A 15,536-nucleotide genomic window follows, 5' to 3' on the forward strand; every position below is an offset into this window, starting at 1 on the left:
CCCATCTTCTTTCCTCCTTTGTGTCTCCATCTTTGGGTCCTGGGGGCCTCTGTGTGAAGGGTTGGACTGTTGCAGGAGCAGGCAGGCTGTGTGCAAACGGTATTTCAGAAGGGGCCGACCTCAGGCCTTTTTTTAAAACCAGATAGAAGGCCTCCCCCCCAAAGACCCTTTCTACATGCTGGCCGTTCTGTTTCACCACCAGCGGAGGTGGTCGTCCTTCCTTGAAAGCTCTTCTTCCCTCTCTCTCTGTCCTTGCATCTGACCCACCAGCCTCATTGTCCCTGGAATCCAACCCCATCTCCCACACTCCAGATGACCTTGAGCAAGCCTGGCCTGGCCTCAGTTTGCTCATTTGAAGCAGTCGCCATTTTTTTTTTTTTTTGCAAAGGCCAGATTTCAGCTTGGCAGGCCAGTGCCGTGTTAGAGACTCTACTCCCCAGCGGGTGTGGCCATGTTCCAATAGAGCTTCATTGGGTTGCTGTTGGCAGACCCTAACCTGCGTGTTGAGGCTGTTGGGAGGGCTGGATAAGCCATCGCCAGGGAAGTGCATGGTGGGGTGCCTGGCACATGACCCCATGGCGGCAGGGTCAGCTTACCTTGTTCCCTCCTCTAGCTCCCACTTGCACTTGGACTTGCTTGCCTCCCTTTTCCTCTGGTCCTGTTCCACCATCATTGCTTCCTCCTTCGGCTCTCTGCGCACATCTGTCTCTTACACTGTCCAGCAAGGAAACAGCAGAAGACACAGGTATAGATCTCCCCCTGCCACCACCCACCTGCCCGCAGTCCTGGGGCACTGGGCACGTGTTCCCATCTGAGTGTCCCCATCACATCCACCTGCTGGGGCTGGAAGGAGCTCGTGGGCCAAGCCTGTGTTGGCCTCTGAGTGTGCTTCTGCTGGCCGCCCGAGCTTGGGCCCCGAGGTGAAGGTACTGTGTGTGGAGGGGAGGTCCACAGCATGTGGCTTAGGCTGTGTCAGAACCAGACAAAGCCGCGAGGACCGATTTTAATTGGTCGCATACTGTTGTAGTAGGGGAAGGAGGTAAGTGTGAACCGGATTCCACTTCCAGTGATAGATGACTGCATTTTCAGAGGATGATAAGGGAATAGGGAGGGGTCCATGGGGGCTCCGTGGAGCAAGGGGAGGGAAAAATGGCAGAGAGCAGGAAGAGGGGATTAGTCTGGATGGATTTGGGGTTGCTGACGGGCATGCGTCCGAGTTAGGTTGTAACCTCCCATGGAGGCCAGGACGCAGGAGCACTGTCCTCGAGGGGTGGCTGGAACAAACTAAATTCTTCGTGTAGCACTGAATTTTCTCAGGTAGGCACTATAAGAGGGGGCTGGTATCAGCTTCAGAGTGCGGCCTCAAGCTATCACAGACTGCGTAAGTGTTTGTTCCAGTCTTCATAGGCCAAGCTTGAGGCCTCGTTGAGAAGGGGCTCCCAGGAGCCTGGCTAGAATTTGGTCAAGGGGAAACTTTGTCAGCAGGTCCCTCTCCCTCCCCGAGGACAGTCCCAGGCCCTCAGGGATCTGGGCTCCTGCTGCTGCTTCTTTCCCTATAAAAGTAGTTAACAGCACCCTATTTCCACTTGACCTAGATTTCTATCTTGTGTGTATTTATCGTGTATGTAAGTAAAGTATAAATCCAAAGGCTTGGCCTGTAGCAAAGCACTGGAAGTGAAAAAGGCCTAAACTTTTTATTTTAGAAATGAGAAGGCATTGATGATTACAAGTATGCATTATGCCAAAGTTCTTAAACTTGTTTGTCTCAGGACCCCCAAATACTTTCAAACATTGTGGACTCCCAAGAAGCTTGTGTGTGTGTGTGTGTGTGTGCGTGTGTATAATTTACTATATATTGACATTTAAGTCACCTTTATGTGCATTAATTAAAATAACCATGATCTACGTGGTTACATTTCTACACAAGTCAACAGACCTATGAAAAATATGTATGTTTTCCACAACCAAAACAAACCTTGTGAAAAGAGTCATTGTTTTACATTTTGCAAATCATTGTGATATTCGGCTTAATAGAAGACAGCTGGATTCTCACATTTGCTCCTGCTTTCAATCTGCTGGGATTTCACACCTCATGTGGCCTCTGGAAAATTCCACTGTGAGCTTGTGAGGGAAGGAGAGAAAAAAGGAACAGGACGTCTTTGTCTTTTGATGGAAATCCTGACCCAAAGATCCCCTCCATGAGGTCTCAGGATCCGGCGGGAAGCCCCAAACCACATTTCTAGAACCACCACACTAGACCACCAGTGCAAGCCACAACTCTGTTTTAATAAATTATAGGTAACATTGACTAAGTTCTCGGCATTTTGCTAAATGCGTTACATATATTAACCCTTTTAACTCTCAGAGAAGCCCCCAAGAGGGAGCACTAGTTATTATGTCCATTTTACAGAGAGGGAAACTGAGGGTCACACAATTAGGGGTTGTGCCCAGGGCCACCCACTGAGCAAGTGGCAGAGGCCAGATCTGAGTACGCTGTGTCTTGCTTGGCCTCGCCTCCCTGCCTTTACAAAGGCCTCCTCATCATGTGACAGTGAGGGGCCCACTAAAAATGTCATCGTGCTCCAAGTTACTGAGTGCTGAATATATACCAAGCACCGTGCTAAGTGTTCTCTCGTTAAATAGAATTAAATGTAAGTGTGCTCTGTTCTTGAGTCTCCACCTCGCCATTGCCAACTTAGTCCTCTTACCCCCTATTTAGTAAATGAGAAAGTTGAGGCTCTGAGAGTTTCTCTTTTCCTCTCTCCTGGGGTCCCAGGGCAGAGGCTGGACTCCCAAGTCAGCGCTATCAATCCAGTGCTCTCCTTCCTGACCCCCTCCTTCCTGACCCCCTGCTGTGTTTCCTGTTACCATAACTCAGTTGGCTAAATTGCACCAAGCTTATTATTAAGAGTTCTATTCAAGAAGGGCCTGCCCATGCCCTGCATGGCCCACGGGCTTCAAGTGCTGGCCAGCCCAGCCACGTTTGATGCATGCCAATGAGCCGGGCCAGGGGCCTGGCTTAGGTCTATTTGCATTGGCAGCCTGGGTAATTGCATATTCTAATTGGGTGCAGCCATGCACACTGCCCCTCCATTCCTCCTCTACCCTGGCATTGAGGTCCTTTTGGAAGCAGGTGCGGGCTTCTCCCCCAGTGTCCCTCCCAATGGCCTTGGTCACCCTGGTGACTGGACTGAAGCCTCAGACACTGAGTTCAACAGCAACCACCGCTCATCTGGCTGAGCGTCTCTGTGGCACAAAAGGAAGCCATAAACTGGTCGTGATGAGCCAGCGGGTGGGGACAGCTTGCCTGGCCAGGGTTTCCCTTTGGCATCATCCTTCTTCCTCAGAGCTGCTGAGAGGCCGTGTGGTGTGGGTGGACGTGGCTGCTGGACCCAGACTTCCTGGTTCAAATTTTGCCTCCTCCCCTTCTTAGATCTGGATTCAGATCCTCACATCCCTGAACCTTAGTGCTCCCCTCCAAAACCTGGGGAGAAAAATGGAGCATCTCCTGCATAGGGTCGTCATGAGGATTCCACAGATCAGTATGTGCAGTGGGCTTGGGACGGAACATGGGACATTTAAGCACCGAGCGTGGGTTTTCTAATAGATGCATGTTTCTTCAGCATCCCCCGCCCTGCCATGTGTCCAGAATGTTCTGTGCTTCATCAGTACTTCCTGGGAAGTAGATGCCAGCCTCAAAACACCCAATTAGATGAGGAAGCTAAGGCTCAGAGAGATGAAATGATGTGTCCCGTGTTCAAGAGCTGCTAGAGATAACGAGGAAAAGATGGGTCAGGGAGTAGACGTGACACCCCTGGAAGGGGCCATGTACTCCTCCATCCCCGGTCTCTCAGGGTCCATCAGATTATTTCCCAATGAGCTGGAAGGGCAGAACTTTGTTAGTCAATCATATTGATTAATGCCTAATTCACAGAATGTTTAGTAACACGCATACAGGACCTGTCATTTTACAGACGAGAAAATTGGACAATCTCCAAAACAAGACAGGCACCCGGGTCTTCTCCTTCCCCGTCCAGTCTTCTTTTTACACACACACACACACACACACACACACACACAAATAAGAACAAAGGTTTATCAGTGAGTAGATAGCTTACAAAACACAGCCACCCACCTCCCAACTCTCCAGAACAGGACAAGGAACCCGGGTTCAGTCACGTACCCGGTCACATACCCCGCCTCTCAGAGCCATATTGTGTTTAGCATATTTCTACCTGATTGAAATTGGCTCTAAACGTGCCCAAGGTTGAATGGGAATGGAGGACATTATTGCATTTAATTATTTCTCTAGAATAAAAATGGATCCTAGCAGCAGCTTAGAGGTAAGACAGCAGCAGAGCAATTAGAGTTCAGGAGCTCTCAAGCAAACATTTGAATGTACAATCATTGTAATAAGTACATTAAAATAAAATAAGTCAAAGGGTTGCATTTACATAAATAACTCAAGGTGAGAGTGTCGGATTGGTTAAAAATAAAGGGGACACAGCTAGTCGATTGTAATGAGGAAATAATAACCAGCCTGTCCTTCAGGCAGAGGCCATCAGGGGTGGGATGGTTGAGGCCCAGTGTTAATTGGTAGCAAACCTAATCTGGGTTCTGTGGTTATTATTCTTCCTGCTTTGGGTGGCAGGCACGTTCCGGAAATCTGACATGCACTGACCTCACTAAAATACCGATGAGGTATTTTAGTATCATCATCGTTCCCATTTTCCAGATGGGGTCACTGAGGCATAGGGGGTTTGAAGCACTTCATTTCTAACAGCATGACCTTGGTCATTTAACTTCCCCGTGCCTTCGTTTCCTCCCCTTAATTAGGACTACTACTTGCTGCTTCCCTGCGTGTTTGAGAGGATGAAGGGTACAAGGCATGGAGTAGCAGGTGTGCGAGTGCTGGGGACATGATGGTTATCTTAGATGTATTTGCCTAGAAACCTCCCCACGCTGCTTGTCATAGGAAAGACAGCCTGGATTTGCATTTCTGGCTCTTAATTCTCCAGAGAAAGAAGAGCAGAGACCTATCTACCTTTGGTGTGCAGGTGAAGAATTTCCAGGAAGGTGAAGGATATCTTAGGTCCATCAAGGGATGGATGGCTAAAGAAAATGTGGCAAACAGCAGAATATTATTCAGCCTTGAAAAAGGAAGGAAATCGTGCCATGTGCAAGAGCATGGATGGACCTAGAAGACAGTACGCAAGATGAAATGAGCTAGTCACAGACAAATACCACGTGAACCCACTTACATGAGACAGCTAAAATATTCACACTCAGATAATCTGTAAAACCGTGGTTGTTGGGGGTTGGGGGAAGGGGGAAGTAGGGAATTGCTAATCAAGGGGCATCAAGTCTCAGTGGTACGAGATGAACACGTTGTAGAGATGTTCCGTACGATGTCACACCTGTAGGTAGTAGTATGGAATCATGCACCCAAAAATTTATTGAGAGGGTAGGTCTCATGTTAAATGTCCTTACACAATAAAATAAAATTTAAAAAAGAACAGGGGCCCCTGGGCAGCTCAGTGGGTTAAGCATCAGCCTTTGGCTTAGGTCATGATCTCAAGGTCCTGGGCTTAAGCCCCAAGTCGGACTCCCTGCTCAGTGGAGAGTTGACTTCTCCCTCTCTCTCTGTTCCTCTCCCCTACTCGTGCGTGCTTTCTTAAATCAGTTTAAAAGGAAAGAACAGAATGGGGGCATTGTGAAGGAGAATGCATCAACTCTCTAGGAATCAGAATTGCCTCAGTGAGCCAGGAGGTTCTGGGCCTCTGAAAGATGTCTGGTCCTTGCTGACTGTGCCCCTCACTGACTTTTCTGGAAGCTGTCTAATATCTGTGAACTCTTCATTCCTGAAGACAAATTTTTCCTTTCCCTCTTACACTCAAATCATCTGATTTTCCTTGGCAGCTGTGGAGCGTCTGGGGCCAGGCGGAAGGCCACAGGGCAACACCGAGCTAATCATCCCCATTGTGGAAGCCTCTCTGAGTAGACGACATGTATTAATCAAAAGTTATATTAGAATCGATGGTGGCGCCTGGTCCTGATATCACAAATTAACCAGAGGAATGGGCCACTCTCCGATGGTCAGATTAGCTTCATTGATTGTAGTGTTTCCTGTGTCTGGTTTTGCTTGGACAAGTTCTGCCAGAAAGTGGCAGAGAACGTGAGCTTTTGAAATCGGTGGATTGTGGAGATTTTCTGCACAGGGCCAGATTTGCAGTCCTCTGTTAACAAGGGAAGAGAGCAACCCAAGAATAATACTTGGGCTCTGTCTCATGAGACAGGATGAAGATGACTGTGAGGACAGACTCTTAGTCTCTGCCTTTGTGGGATGGAATTTAAATTCATGTTTTTGGACATCGGTACTCATCCAGCTGATTCTTGGTCAGAAGCCAAGAAACAAAGCAAAACCAAAAAACACCACCCCAAAAATTGGCTCCTGTGTCTGAGGACAGCAAGGAGGAAGAAAGCCAGTCAGGTGGGCTCCTGTTTCACTCAGAGTGAGTCAGACAGTGCTGCAGTAACAGAGATCCCCGTGTGTCAGTGACGGGAAGTGTAAGAGGTTTATTTCTGCCCCTCAAGAATTGATCTCCGCTCTACGCTAGCCTCGCTCAGGGAGACAGGACCTTGAACATCGGGAGTGTGGTTGGAGGCTGTGGAGGAAAGGGGAATATGGCAAATTGTGCCTTGCTTTTGATCACTGCTCTTGGCCACAGCAAGTCGCTTGGCTGTGCCTAATTTGTGGGGCATAGGAAATACAGCCCTATCCTGTTTCTAGCAAAAAAGAACAGAAATATTTGTCAAGAGTTTTGTGGAAAACCGGCTCCCCCCTATCCATTTCCATCTCAACCTAGGCTCCCGTGAGCAAAGAGGGTGACACCCCTCGGACTCCCCCACCTCCAGTAGAGAAGGGGGAGCTAAATGCTCTTCGATTTACCTTTTAGCCAAATAAGAGGCAGTAACAAGTTGAAGAATCAGACAAGTACAAGTTCACTACCTCCCCCAGATGACTTTGGGCAAGTTACCAAACATCCTCGAGCTTTCCCCGCCTCTTTTGTGGCTGGAACAGTAGTAGTCCCTGCAGTACAAGTCATTTCTGAAGCTTCGGTGAGATAGCACTTGCCAGGGCTTAGTTTGGTCCCTGGTACCTGGTGTGCGCTCAAGAATGTTAGAGCGACAAGCCTTGGCTTCTCTTTCTGTTGAAGGGCAGGGAGAATATCTCCTTACGGGGAGATGGTCTGTACCCAGCAAATGATACCTTGGAGTCACTTCGTATATGGTGCCTGGCTGGGGGCCAGTGCTCAGAAAAGGCATCTGAGAAGCTGTTTGGATTCTCAAAGGGCCTCTGGACAGAAAGAAGGGGAAAAGTCAACATCAGGGGGGTTCAGTTGGGTGACAGGAGCAGGAACCGTGCCTCACCGGGGTGATTTCTTGCAAGGTGCGTGGGCAGGTAAGAAAGCCTGGAACCAGATGTCAGAACTGGCAGTTTCCCCTTCACAGACCAGAATATAATGTCAGCCCTGTGTGTCACCAGCCACCGTGCTCTGACCCAATACAGACTCAGCTCTCCCTTCTTAGTATCTCTTTTCTCATCTCTACCCCATTACCTCCTACCTCCTGCTGCCTTGAGCTCTCAGTGCCCTGTGGCCCTACTTACTGTCCCTATTTCTGTGTGACTTCTTGCCACCCGATGGGCCACTGGCCAGGCTTGAGATGGCTCTTAGGAGATGACATGGCTCTTCTAGATCCTTGTAGCTGGGCGGGAGTTGTTGGGAACAGAGCCGGATCTTGTGGTACAAAGCCAGGCGGCGGTGCTCACGGGGACAGAGTGATGGGGGTGGTCAGAGGGCTTCTGTAGCTCCTTGGAAGTGGCGAGTAGAACTAGCTGCCCAGGCCACGGGTGCACGGACACATCCCAGCTTCAGCACCAGCCAGCTGGGCAAGTTGCAAATAGTCCCTCACGTGCAAAACAAGAACGAGAGCCATGTTCAACTTACAGAGTGCCCATGAGGATTTAAGAGTCCATTTTCAGTTCTTAAGGCCTGCACTCTGTAGGGGAACTGGGTGCTTGATGTTTGGGAGATGGAGCAAGGGCAAGAAAGGGGCGGCCAGGTACAGCTTGTTTTCCAAACCGTTACTGGGCCAGATGAGGGCCCTGGGGGCAGGGACAACTGAACCAAACCCAGGGGATAGCAACTTGCTAAATTCCTAATGCTGGAGAGCTGGTGTCTGCATACTTTTTCTGAAAGGGGTAGATAGAAATATTTAGGCAGGCCAGATGGGTAATATTGCCATGCTCGTTCCTGCTATCATAATAGGAAAGCAGCCAGACAGTACATAACCGAACAGGTATGGCAGTTTTTCAATAAAACTTTATTGACAAAAGCAGATGATGCACAGGATTTTGCCCCCGGGGGCCACAGTTGGCTGAGCTGCTAGAGTACGGGCCCTGGGGCATGCCAGCTGCCCTGTGAGCCACTGCCGGGCACCAGCCCTGTCTCCGTGGTTCTGTCCCACCGTCCTCTTCCCTGGGAACTGTTAACAGACACATATAAGAGAACCAAAGGGGAGGTCTTCCCTCAAATTGCTACCCATGGCCATTGTGTTTCTATAGCAACAGGGTAGATTTGTGGAGCCAATTAGCATTCTCTGTAACTTTAGCGGTCCCCTTTGGGGCTAGCTTTGGAGCAGTGGATACACTTTCAGGTTAAGGTGTTTTTAATGGGCTCAAAGCAGCAGCAACATATTTTGGAAATGATATGGGGTATTAGTCGAATGGTACGTTTGCTCTCAGCTCAAAACTGCCAGGCCCTTCCTATGCCTGGGGAAGCTGAGTTGGGGCCCCCTGCCTTCTGGGAAAGATCCATACCATGCATTGTCTCCAGAATGACTCTTGACCTTTCTCTTGCCCTCCAGGGTGACTTAATCAGTTCTGTCCCAGGTACAAACTTCAGGAGTCAGAGGCCAAACACAAGAGTGTCACAAGCTTGCATCCTTCCTGGGATTCATTGTAAAGAACTTAACGCAAAGGGTCCGTTCCCCTCCAAAACAGCTAAGAGGTCTCTTCCTCAGAATTAAGTCTTGCTCAGTCTGATTTCTCTTACGGACATAGAACTGCGAGCATGTCCTAAAGGCAGTAGAATATGATATCCCACCGATATTTTCTTCCCTTATAATTTTATTATGGCATTTCTAGCCCTTAAATGAACCATCACGGAACTCTCTGCTAGAATTTAAACAGGAAACTGCAGCAAAATGTCCATAATCCAAAGGCAGAGACACTCAAAAGAAACTTACTTGAAGGTGTAGTTAGTAACAAAGCATTGAGAATCATAGAGCACTTGAGAGTTTTCAAAGCCTTAGTAGTTTCTGGTTGGAACTGCTTTTAATTTCCAGATGGGGAAATTGAGGTTCAGACAGAAAACTCTACTTTGAAGTTAAGCTTGTAGCAAAGGTATGGCATGAAACCGGGACACAGACCTCCAAAACTCTGTGCTCCGCTCTGCAAGGGCCAAGCTACTTAGCATGACCACCTAGTGATGTTGCTCTTCTGTGTTCCTTCCCATCTTCTCCAGGATGGCTACTTTTCTCACCGTCCAAAAGAGAAAGTGCGGACAGACAGCAACAACGAGAACTCAGTCCCCAAAGACTTTGAGAATGTGGACAACAGCAACTTCGCACCCAGAACTCAGAAGCAAAAGCACCAGCCTGAGTTGGCAAAGAAGGCCCCGAGTAGACAGAAGGAGCTTTTGAAAAGGAAGCTGGAGCAGGAGGAGAAGGGGAAGGGACATTCGTTCCCAGGCAAAGGCACCAACGAGGTGCTGCCTCCTGGGGAGAAAGCCACGGTGAACAGTAGCCGTGCGAAGGATGCCCCAGGACAGCCCCACACCAGGAAAAGCGGGGGCAGCTCCCCTGAGCTGAAGCAAGACCAGCCGCCCAAGTGCGACATCTCGGGCAAAGAGGCCATCTCCGCACTGTCCCGCTCCAAGTCCAAACACTGCCGCCAGGAGATCGGGGAGACCTACTGTCGCCACAAGCTAGGGCTGCTGATGCCCAAGAAGGTGACACGATTCTGCCCCCTGGAAGGTGAGTTCCAGCCCCAGTTCCAATTCTTCCTCCTGCCCAGTCCCATCCGGCTCCCCATTTTCCAAACCCCCGATCAGCACACGAGATTTCTTTCCTTCTGGTACTGTTTGAATTCTGAAGTTGTGTGTGAGAAAACCTTTGCAAAATCACCTGACCTTTTGTTCCAGCTTGAACCAGTTGCCTCGATGGCAGCTGCTAAAATAACAGGAAATCAGGGCTGGTGAGGAATCTGAGGTGATTGTATCAATTCGCATTGGTTCTCTATCTCAGCGGAGTATCAGGATTAAAATTGACACAAATTTGTTGTAATTGAACATGATTTGAAAAGTTTCAGATTGGTTGCGTTGACTTAGGAGGCTCTAAAAAACCACCTTCCTGTTTTTCCTCCAGTGAAAATTCCTTCCTCCCTTCCATTCTTCCTCTCTCCTCCCCACCGTCTGTCTGTCCCCACGTCCTGTCCTGTGCTGGGCCCTCTTCTGTGGGCTGACGGCCAGTGGCGAATGACATTCCCTGCTCTGCGGTGCAGAGAGAGGTCTGAGCTCTAATAGTGGCGTTTGTAAGCTCAGCGGAGGGGCCCTCCGAAGGTGGAGGGGACACTTGCACAGGTGAGGTGTTACTCGTGTATATCTGTGCTGACGGGCCCTTGGCTGGGTCGTGCACCGGCCTTGCTGGTGGGCCTTATGAGGCGGTTACGCGCCAGGCTTTGCACAAGGCACCGTGCCTTCGATCAGCTCAGCCCATCCGCCGCCCTGTGAGGTTGGCTCTGTCTCGTGAGCTTCAGTTTTTTGTTTTTTTGGTTTTGGGTTTTTTTTTTTTCCAGATTTTTAGGATTTGAGTAAGGTAGGGAGCGGCCGTGTAAGTGCTATGGAAGGACACCCAGGAAAGCCCTCACTTGTTTCCCGTCACGAAGGGTACAGACACCTTCAGCTTTTCACTCGCTGTCAGTCCATACTTCTTGAGTTTGTGGCAGTAAATATGTATCAGGACTATACCGTCTTTCAAAAGGAAAGACGTAAAAAGAAAGGGTTTGTTTCTCCCTCGTATTTCAACCCGAGTCCAAGCTGTCCACGCAGTTCACATTTCTATTCTTGATGGGACTTGGCTGATGGAGTAGAGGGATAAATGAATAGAGGAAGAAGTTTCCAGAACCTGGCTTGGCAGAGGAGTATTGGGGGCCTGAGTTGAATGCCCTTCCGTGAAAGTAATATTGGGCACTCATTATATACCAGGGGTCACAGTTCTCCTCCTGCAAAGGTCAGAGAACAAATAAATGAGGCTTTGTGAGCCGTACAGTGTCTACACCGGCCACCCACACCGCCGTTAGAGCAAGAAGGAGTCGTGGACAACACGTACACCATGCACTCGGTTATCTTCCACTAGTTCTCATTTGACTAAAGCAGGCGGTGGATGGGATTTGGCCGGTGGGCCCTACCCCCGCTGGATACCGAACCCATGTAACAGTCAATATAACACAGTTTTCACCTTAGAGCGCATCAAAGCCTCACACCAACCCTAGGAGGTAGGTCTGTTAGCAACCCATTGCATTGATGAGGCCATGGAGGCTGAGAGGTTTAGTACTTGGTCAGAGGGCCATGGCTAGTGGACAGCAGAGCTGATCTATCCCAGGACCTGCCTCCCTACCCATGGCCTTCCCCTCCTCAGGTGACAGAAGGTGTCCCTTGAGTTCCAATCATCAGACCTCAGGGAGGTCCTGCAGCCCCGTACACTGTATTTTTCTGTCCTCTGTATCCTTGCAAGGAGAAGGGAGGAAGGTGATGAAAAATCAAGAGGGCTGGCATCACCCATAGAGGCCAGGGACCCCCATGCTCCGCCTGGTCGTGCTGAAACAACCCCCCCCAACCCCCACCCCGGCGTGGTCATGCAGCGTGAGTTTGCTCGGGCTTTCCCCGTGGACTCACCCACATCCGCCAAGATGGCACACCCTCCCGGGACCTCTGAGCTGGTTAATAAGATTGGCATTTAAGAGCCATTGCACACCCAGCCCGGCACTGCCTTAATTTGCTGCACGACAGCCTCCCCTTTTGCAATAAATTTACTGTGAATAGACTAATTGCAAAATAACCCTAATTGGGTAGTTATCAATGAACAACTTCCCGTGGAACAAAACGGCTTACAATTAATAGCATTTAAGCCATAAACTATTCTTCTGCAGAAAGCTAAGATGTAATTACACCCCATACGGAGATTGTATTCCCTTTCTGGAAACCATGACACCCGGATTTCCCTCCACTTAGGAGGGATTTGAGCTTCAGCCCTGTGGTCCTTTTATTTCCTGCTAAATGAGGAGATGGAGGTGGGAGGGAAGGAGATGTAATATGTGTGTAAATACACGCATTTGCACGCGCTGGCTTTGTCACCATGTCAAACGCCACATCACCCAGACTGCAGCCAGCAGGATGCCGGAAGTTGGATAGAACGGTGGGCAGCCGGAACCTTCCAGAGGGAAGGAACTAGCGTTTGAACGGTGACTTTTGTGAAGGGCTCCTGCTCCCTGCACTCACACCCATCCTTCCCCTCCTCTCACCTTAGTACAGCTCAAGGAAGAAGAAGAGTCTAGAACCCCAGGAACTGGGTTGCTCCCTATAGAGATGTCCACTGCCTTTGTGATTTGCCTACTTCACTCCGCTCCTGGAGAAAACAGCGGGAAGGGTGACCCATTTTTGCAAGGAAAGGAGGGATCTGTGTACCCCCCCCCATGGATAGCCACCAAGAGTGAGGTACATTGAGGGCTCTACCCCCATCCGCTATCAACCCTGGCCTCAGGGTTATTTCTAATCCCACACAGGGCCCTGAGTTCACTGCAGCCACCAGAACATCCCCTGACCTCCCCTCTTCCTCAACCAGGCAGCCCCATCCCCACCACACCCCCCACAATTGCCTGGGCTTCCTGTCCCTTCCTCGGGCTCCTCAGTCACACCTCCTCTGTCACTCCGGCTGGACTGCCTACTGTTTCACGGAGACACAGCCATGTCAGACGGAATGCCAAGGGTGGCTTGGGCTGGAAAAAAGAGGTTTTCTCCAGCCACTGGGTTTTGAATCCTCGTTGTGACTTTACTAGTCGTGTCACTCTAACCTCCCATTGCCTCAACTTCCTCATCTGTGAAATGGACACAGATTCTCCTACCTTTCCTCCTAGGATTGCTGGCCATAGTGGGGACATGAGTATCAAATGCTCGGTGTGGAGGGGAGGTAGAGGGAAGGGGATGTTGGGCTGTTGGCATCAGTGGTGTAATCAGCCAAGGAGACATTGAGAAGAGGAGAGAATGGAAGGCCTCCTTGATGGTGATTTTCTGTTGCCTGGCCACATCTCTCTTGCTCCGTCCCTCAGACATGGCCCCCGAGTGGCTCAGGCATTGGCTCCTGCTCTTTCCAACCTCCCCCCACCGCTGTTACCTGCACCCCCCCCATTGTACCCCACCTTGTCTGGCCGCCTCCTCGGGGAAGTCTTCTTGGACTGTGTCTCCCCTAGAAGCCCTGGCCACAGGGATCGTGCTAACCCTGGCCAAGGGCAGAGGTAGCTTTCCTGGTGGATGCCTTCCTTGATAAAGACCGTTCTGCCTGTAACCGGCATTCTGGTGCCAGCTGCTGGTCATACAGCTCTTAATGCCTCGTTACAATGGGAACAGTTACATATCTGGAAGCTTCGTCACCTTCCTCCATCTTGAGTGAAAATGTCCCAAGAAAGGCCCCCCTCGTGCACCCCCAACCCCCCCATCCCTCCTACAGTTCACCCTCTGCTGTGTCGGGGGGGCCAGTGGACTCATGCTGCCTGCGGCCTGCGTGTCTGCAAGCCTTCATTTTTAGGTGGAGAACGAGCGGGGAGCCAGTGTGAGAAGTTCCAGAGAAAGCAGTCGGCTTGGAGGAGGGATGGCTGCCACCTGACCAGGAACTCAGGCCTGAGCAGCCGGGTGACACACAGTGGTTCTCCCGGGCGACAGGCAGGGGGTGGTTCCTTTGAGTCAGCTGACCAGCTGCAGGGCTACAAGCCTTTGCACGTGACCGGGGAAGCCGGCTCAAGTCTTAGGGCTGGAGATGGACTGAAGGGGGTTTTCCAATAGAAGGGCAGCTGTTCTAGGATGTGACGACAATGTTTACCCATGAGCCTTTGCAGGAGGCCAGAGGCTCTGAATACTTGGGCTTCAGGACGGAGGTCTCTGGCTGCCCGCTCTAGAGAGAGAGGCAGATGGCACTTCCAGCTGTGGGAGGGCTGTCTCCCGTCCATCTCCGCACACCGGGGGCCATGCAGTGACTCCCCAGCGTGAGGAGCTGGCTTCCAGGAAGCATGGCTGGCAGCCCGGCATGGAGGGACTGTTCAGGCGTGGTTGTCAGCTAGGCCAGTCTCTGTGCCCTGGGGTGTGTGCCTCAGTTTCCCCACCTCCCCACCCAGGAGTCAGAGACCCTGATTCCTCCCAGGCTTTCTCCTGATGAGAAAATGAGGGAGAAGCTTTGAAAAGCTAAAAAGCACTGCACTAAGGGGGAAGCCGTGTGGCAAAGTCTAGTGGATCCAGGCACAGCTTGGCTAAGTGGCCAGGGCTGACTCACTTTCCAGAAGGCCAGGTTTGCAGAGGAGCTGGTCAGACCCTTCCTGCTGAGGAAGGCATGAAGGCCAGTAGAAAGGAGGGCTTTCAGCAGTAGTTTGCTGGGATTGGGCAAACCTCGTCCCAAAGGTGTTTCTTGGTTTTCTCAGGGTGCTAAAACGGGTGGCTGTAGACCCACTCATTGGCCACCCAGTAGGCAGTGTCCAAAGCCGCGGCTCCGCACGTGTTTTCCTTAAACGGCCAGAGAATAAATAGGAGACTTTGCAGGGCTGATGGTCTCTGTCACAACTCGACACTGTCTGGAAGCATCAATATAGGAATACATGACCAGTATGGCGGTGTTCCCTACGACCTGGTTTACGGTCACCAAAATGTGGACTTCACGTAATTCTCACATGTCCTAAAATGGTACTCTTTTGATTTTCTTCCAATCATTTAAAAATGTGAAAACTCTTCTTAGCTTGAAGGCCACACCAAAACAGGCAGCCACGGGCTGGAGGCAGCTGATCTTTTTCTAGGACGATATAGCAATGCGCAAACACGGAGAATGTCTTGTTCCCATGGAGTCTCTACCCCGTGCAGCTCGAGACATTGGGTCCTTTGACATAAGATGATTCTAGGAGGCGTGATTCTAGGATAGCTCTACCCTCATGGAGCTTCTGCCCCAGTAGGAGAGGCCGGAGCTAACGAGAGAGCCAGTAGGTCTAGGGCCCCCAGTGGTGTGATAAGAGCTCTGAAGACAGGCAGAGCAAGAAGATAGGGGAGTGGCCAGTTCAGGTAGGTGACCACAGAGGCTTTCTGAGAAGCTAGGGAGGGCAGCACCATGGGGAAGAAGAGCAGTCCTAGCAAAGGGCCTGGCATGTTCCAGAAGCAGCCAGG

The 15,536-nt window shown here is 50.5% G+C and overlaps 1 protein-coding gene across 2 annotated transcripts in view; it reads left to right on the forward strand.

Moving 5' to 3' along the window:
- Positions 1-15,536, forward strand: part of XYLT1 (xylosyltransferase 1) — a 542,359-nt gene that overhangs the window by 401,082 nt on the left and 125,741 nt on the right. For both annotated transcript variants that reach the window (XM_044233187.1, XM_044233186.1), the window contains exon 3: positions 9,588-10,098. In XM_044233187.1, the coding sequence (XP_044089122.1) occupies positions 9,588-10,098 (511 nt within the window). The remainder of the gene's footprint in view (positions 1-9,587; positions 10,099-15,536) is intronic.

This window comes from Neovison vison, chromosome 14 (genome assembly GCF_020171115.1).
Source record: "Neovison vison isolate M4711 chromosome 14, ASM_NN_V1, whole genome shotgun sequence".
NCBI classification, from domain to species: Eukaryota; Metazoa; Chordata; class Mammalia; order Carnivora; family Mustelidae; genus Neogale; species Neogale vison.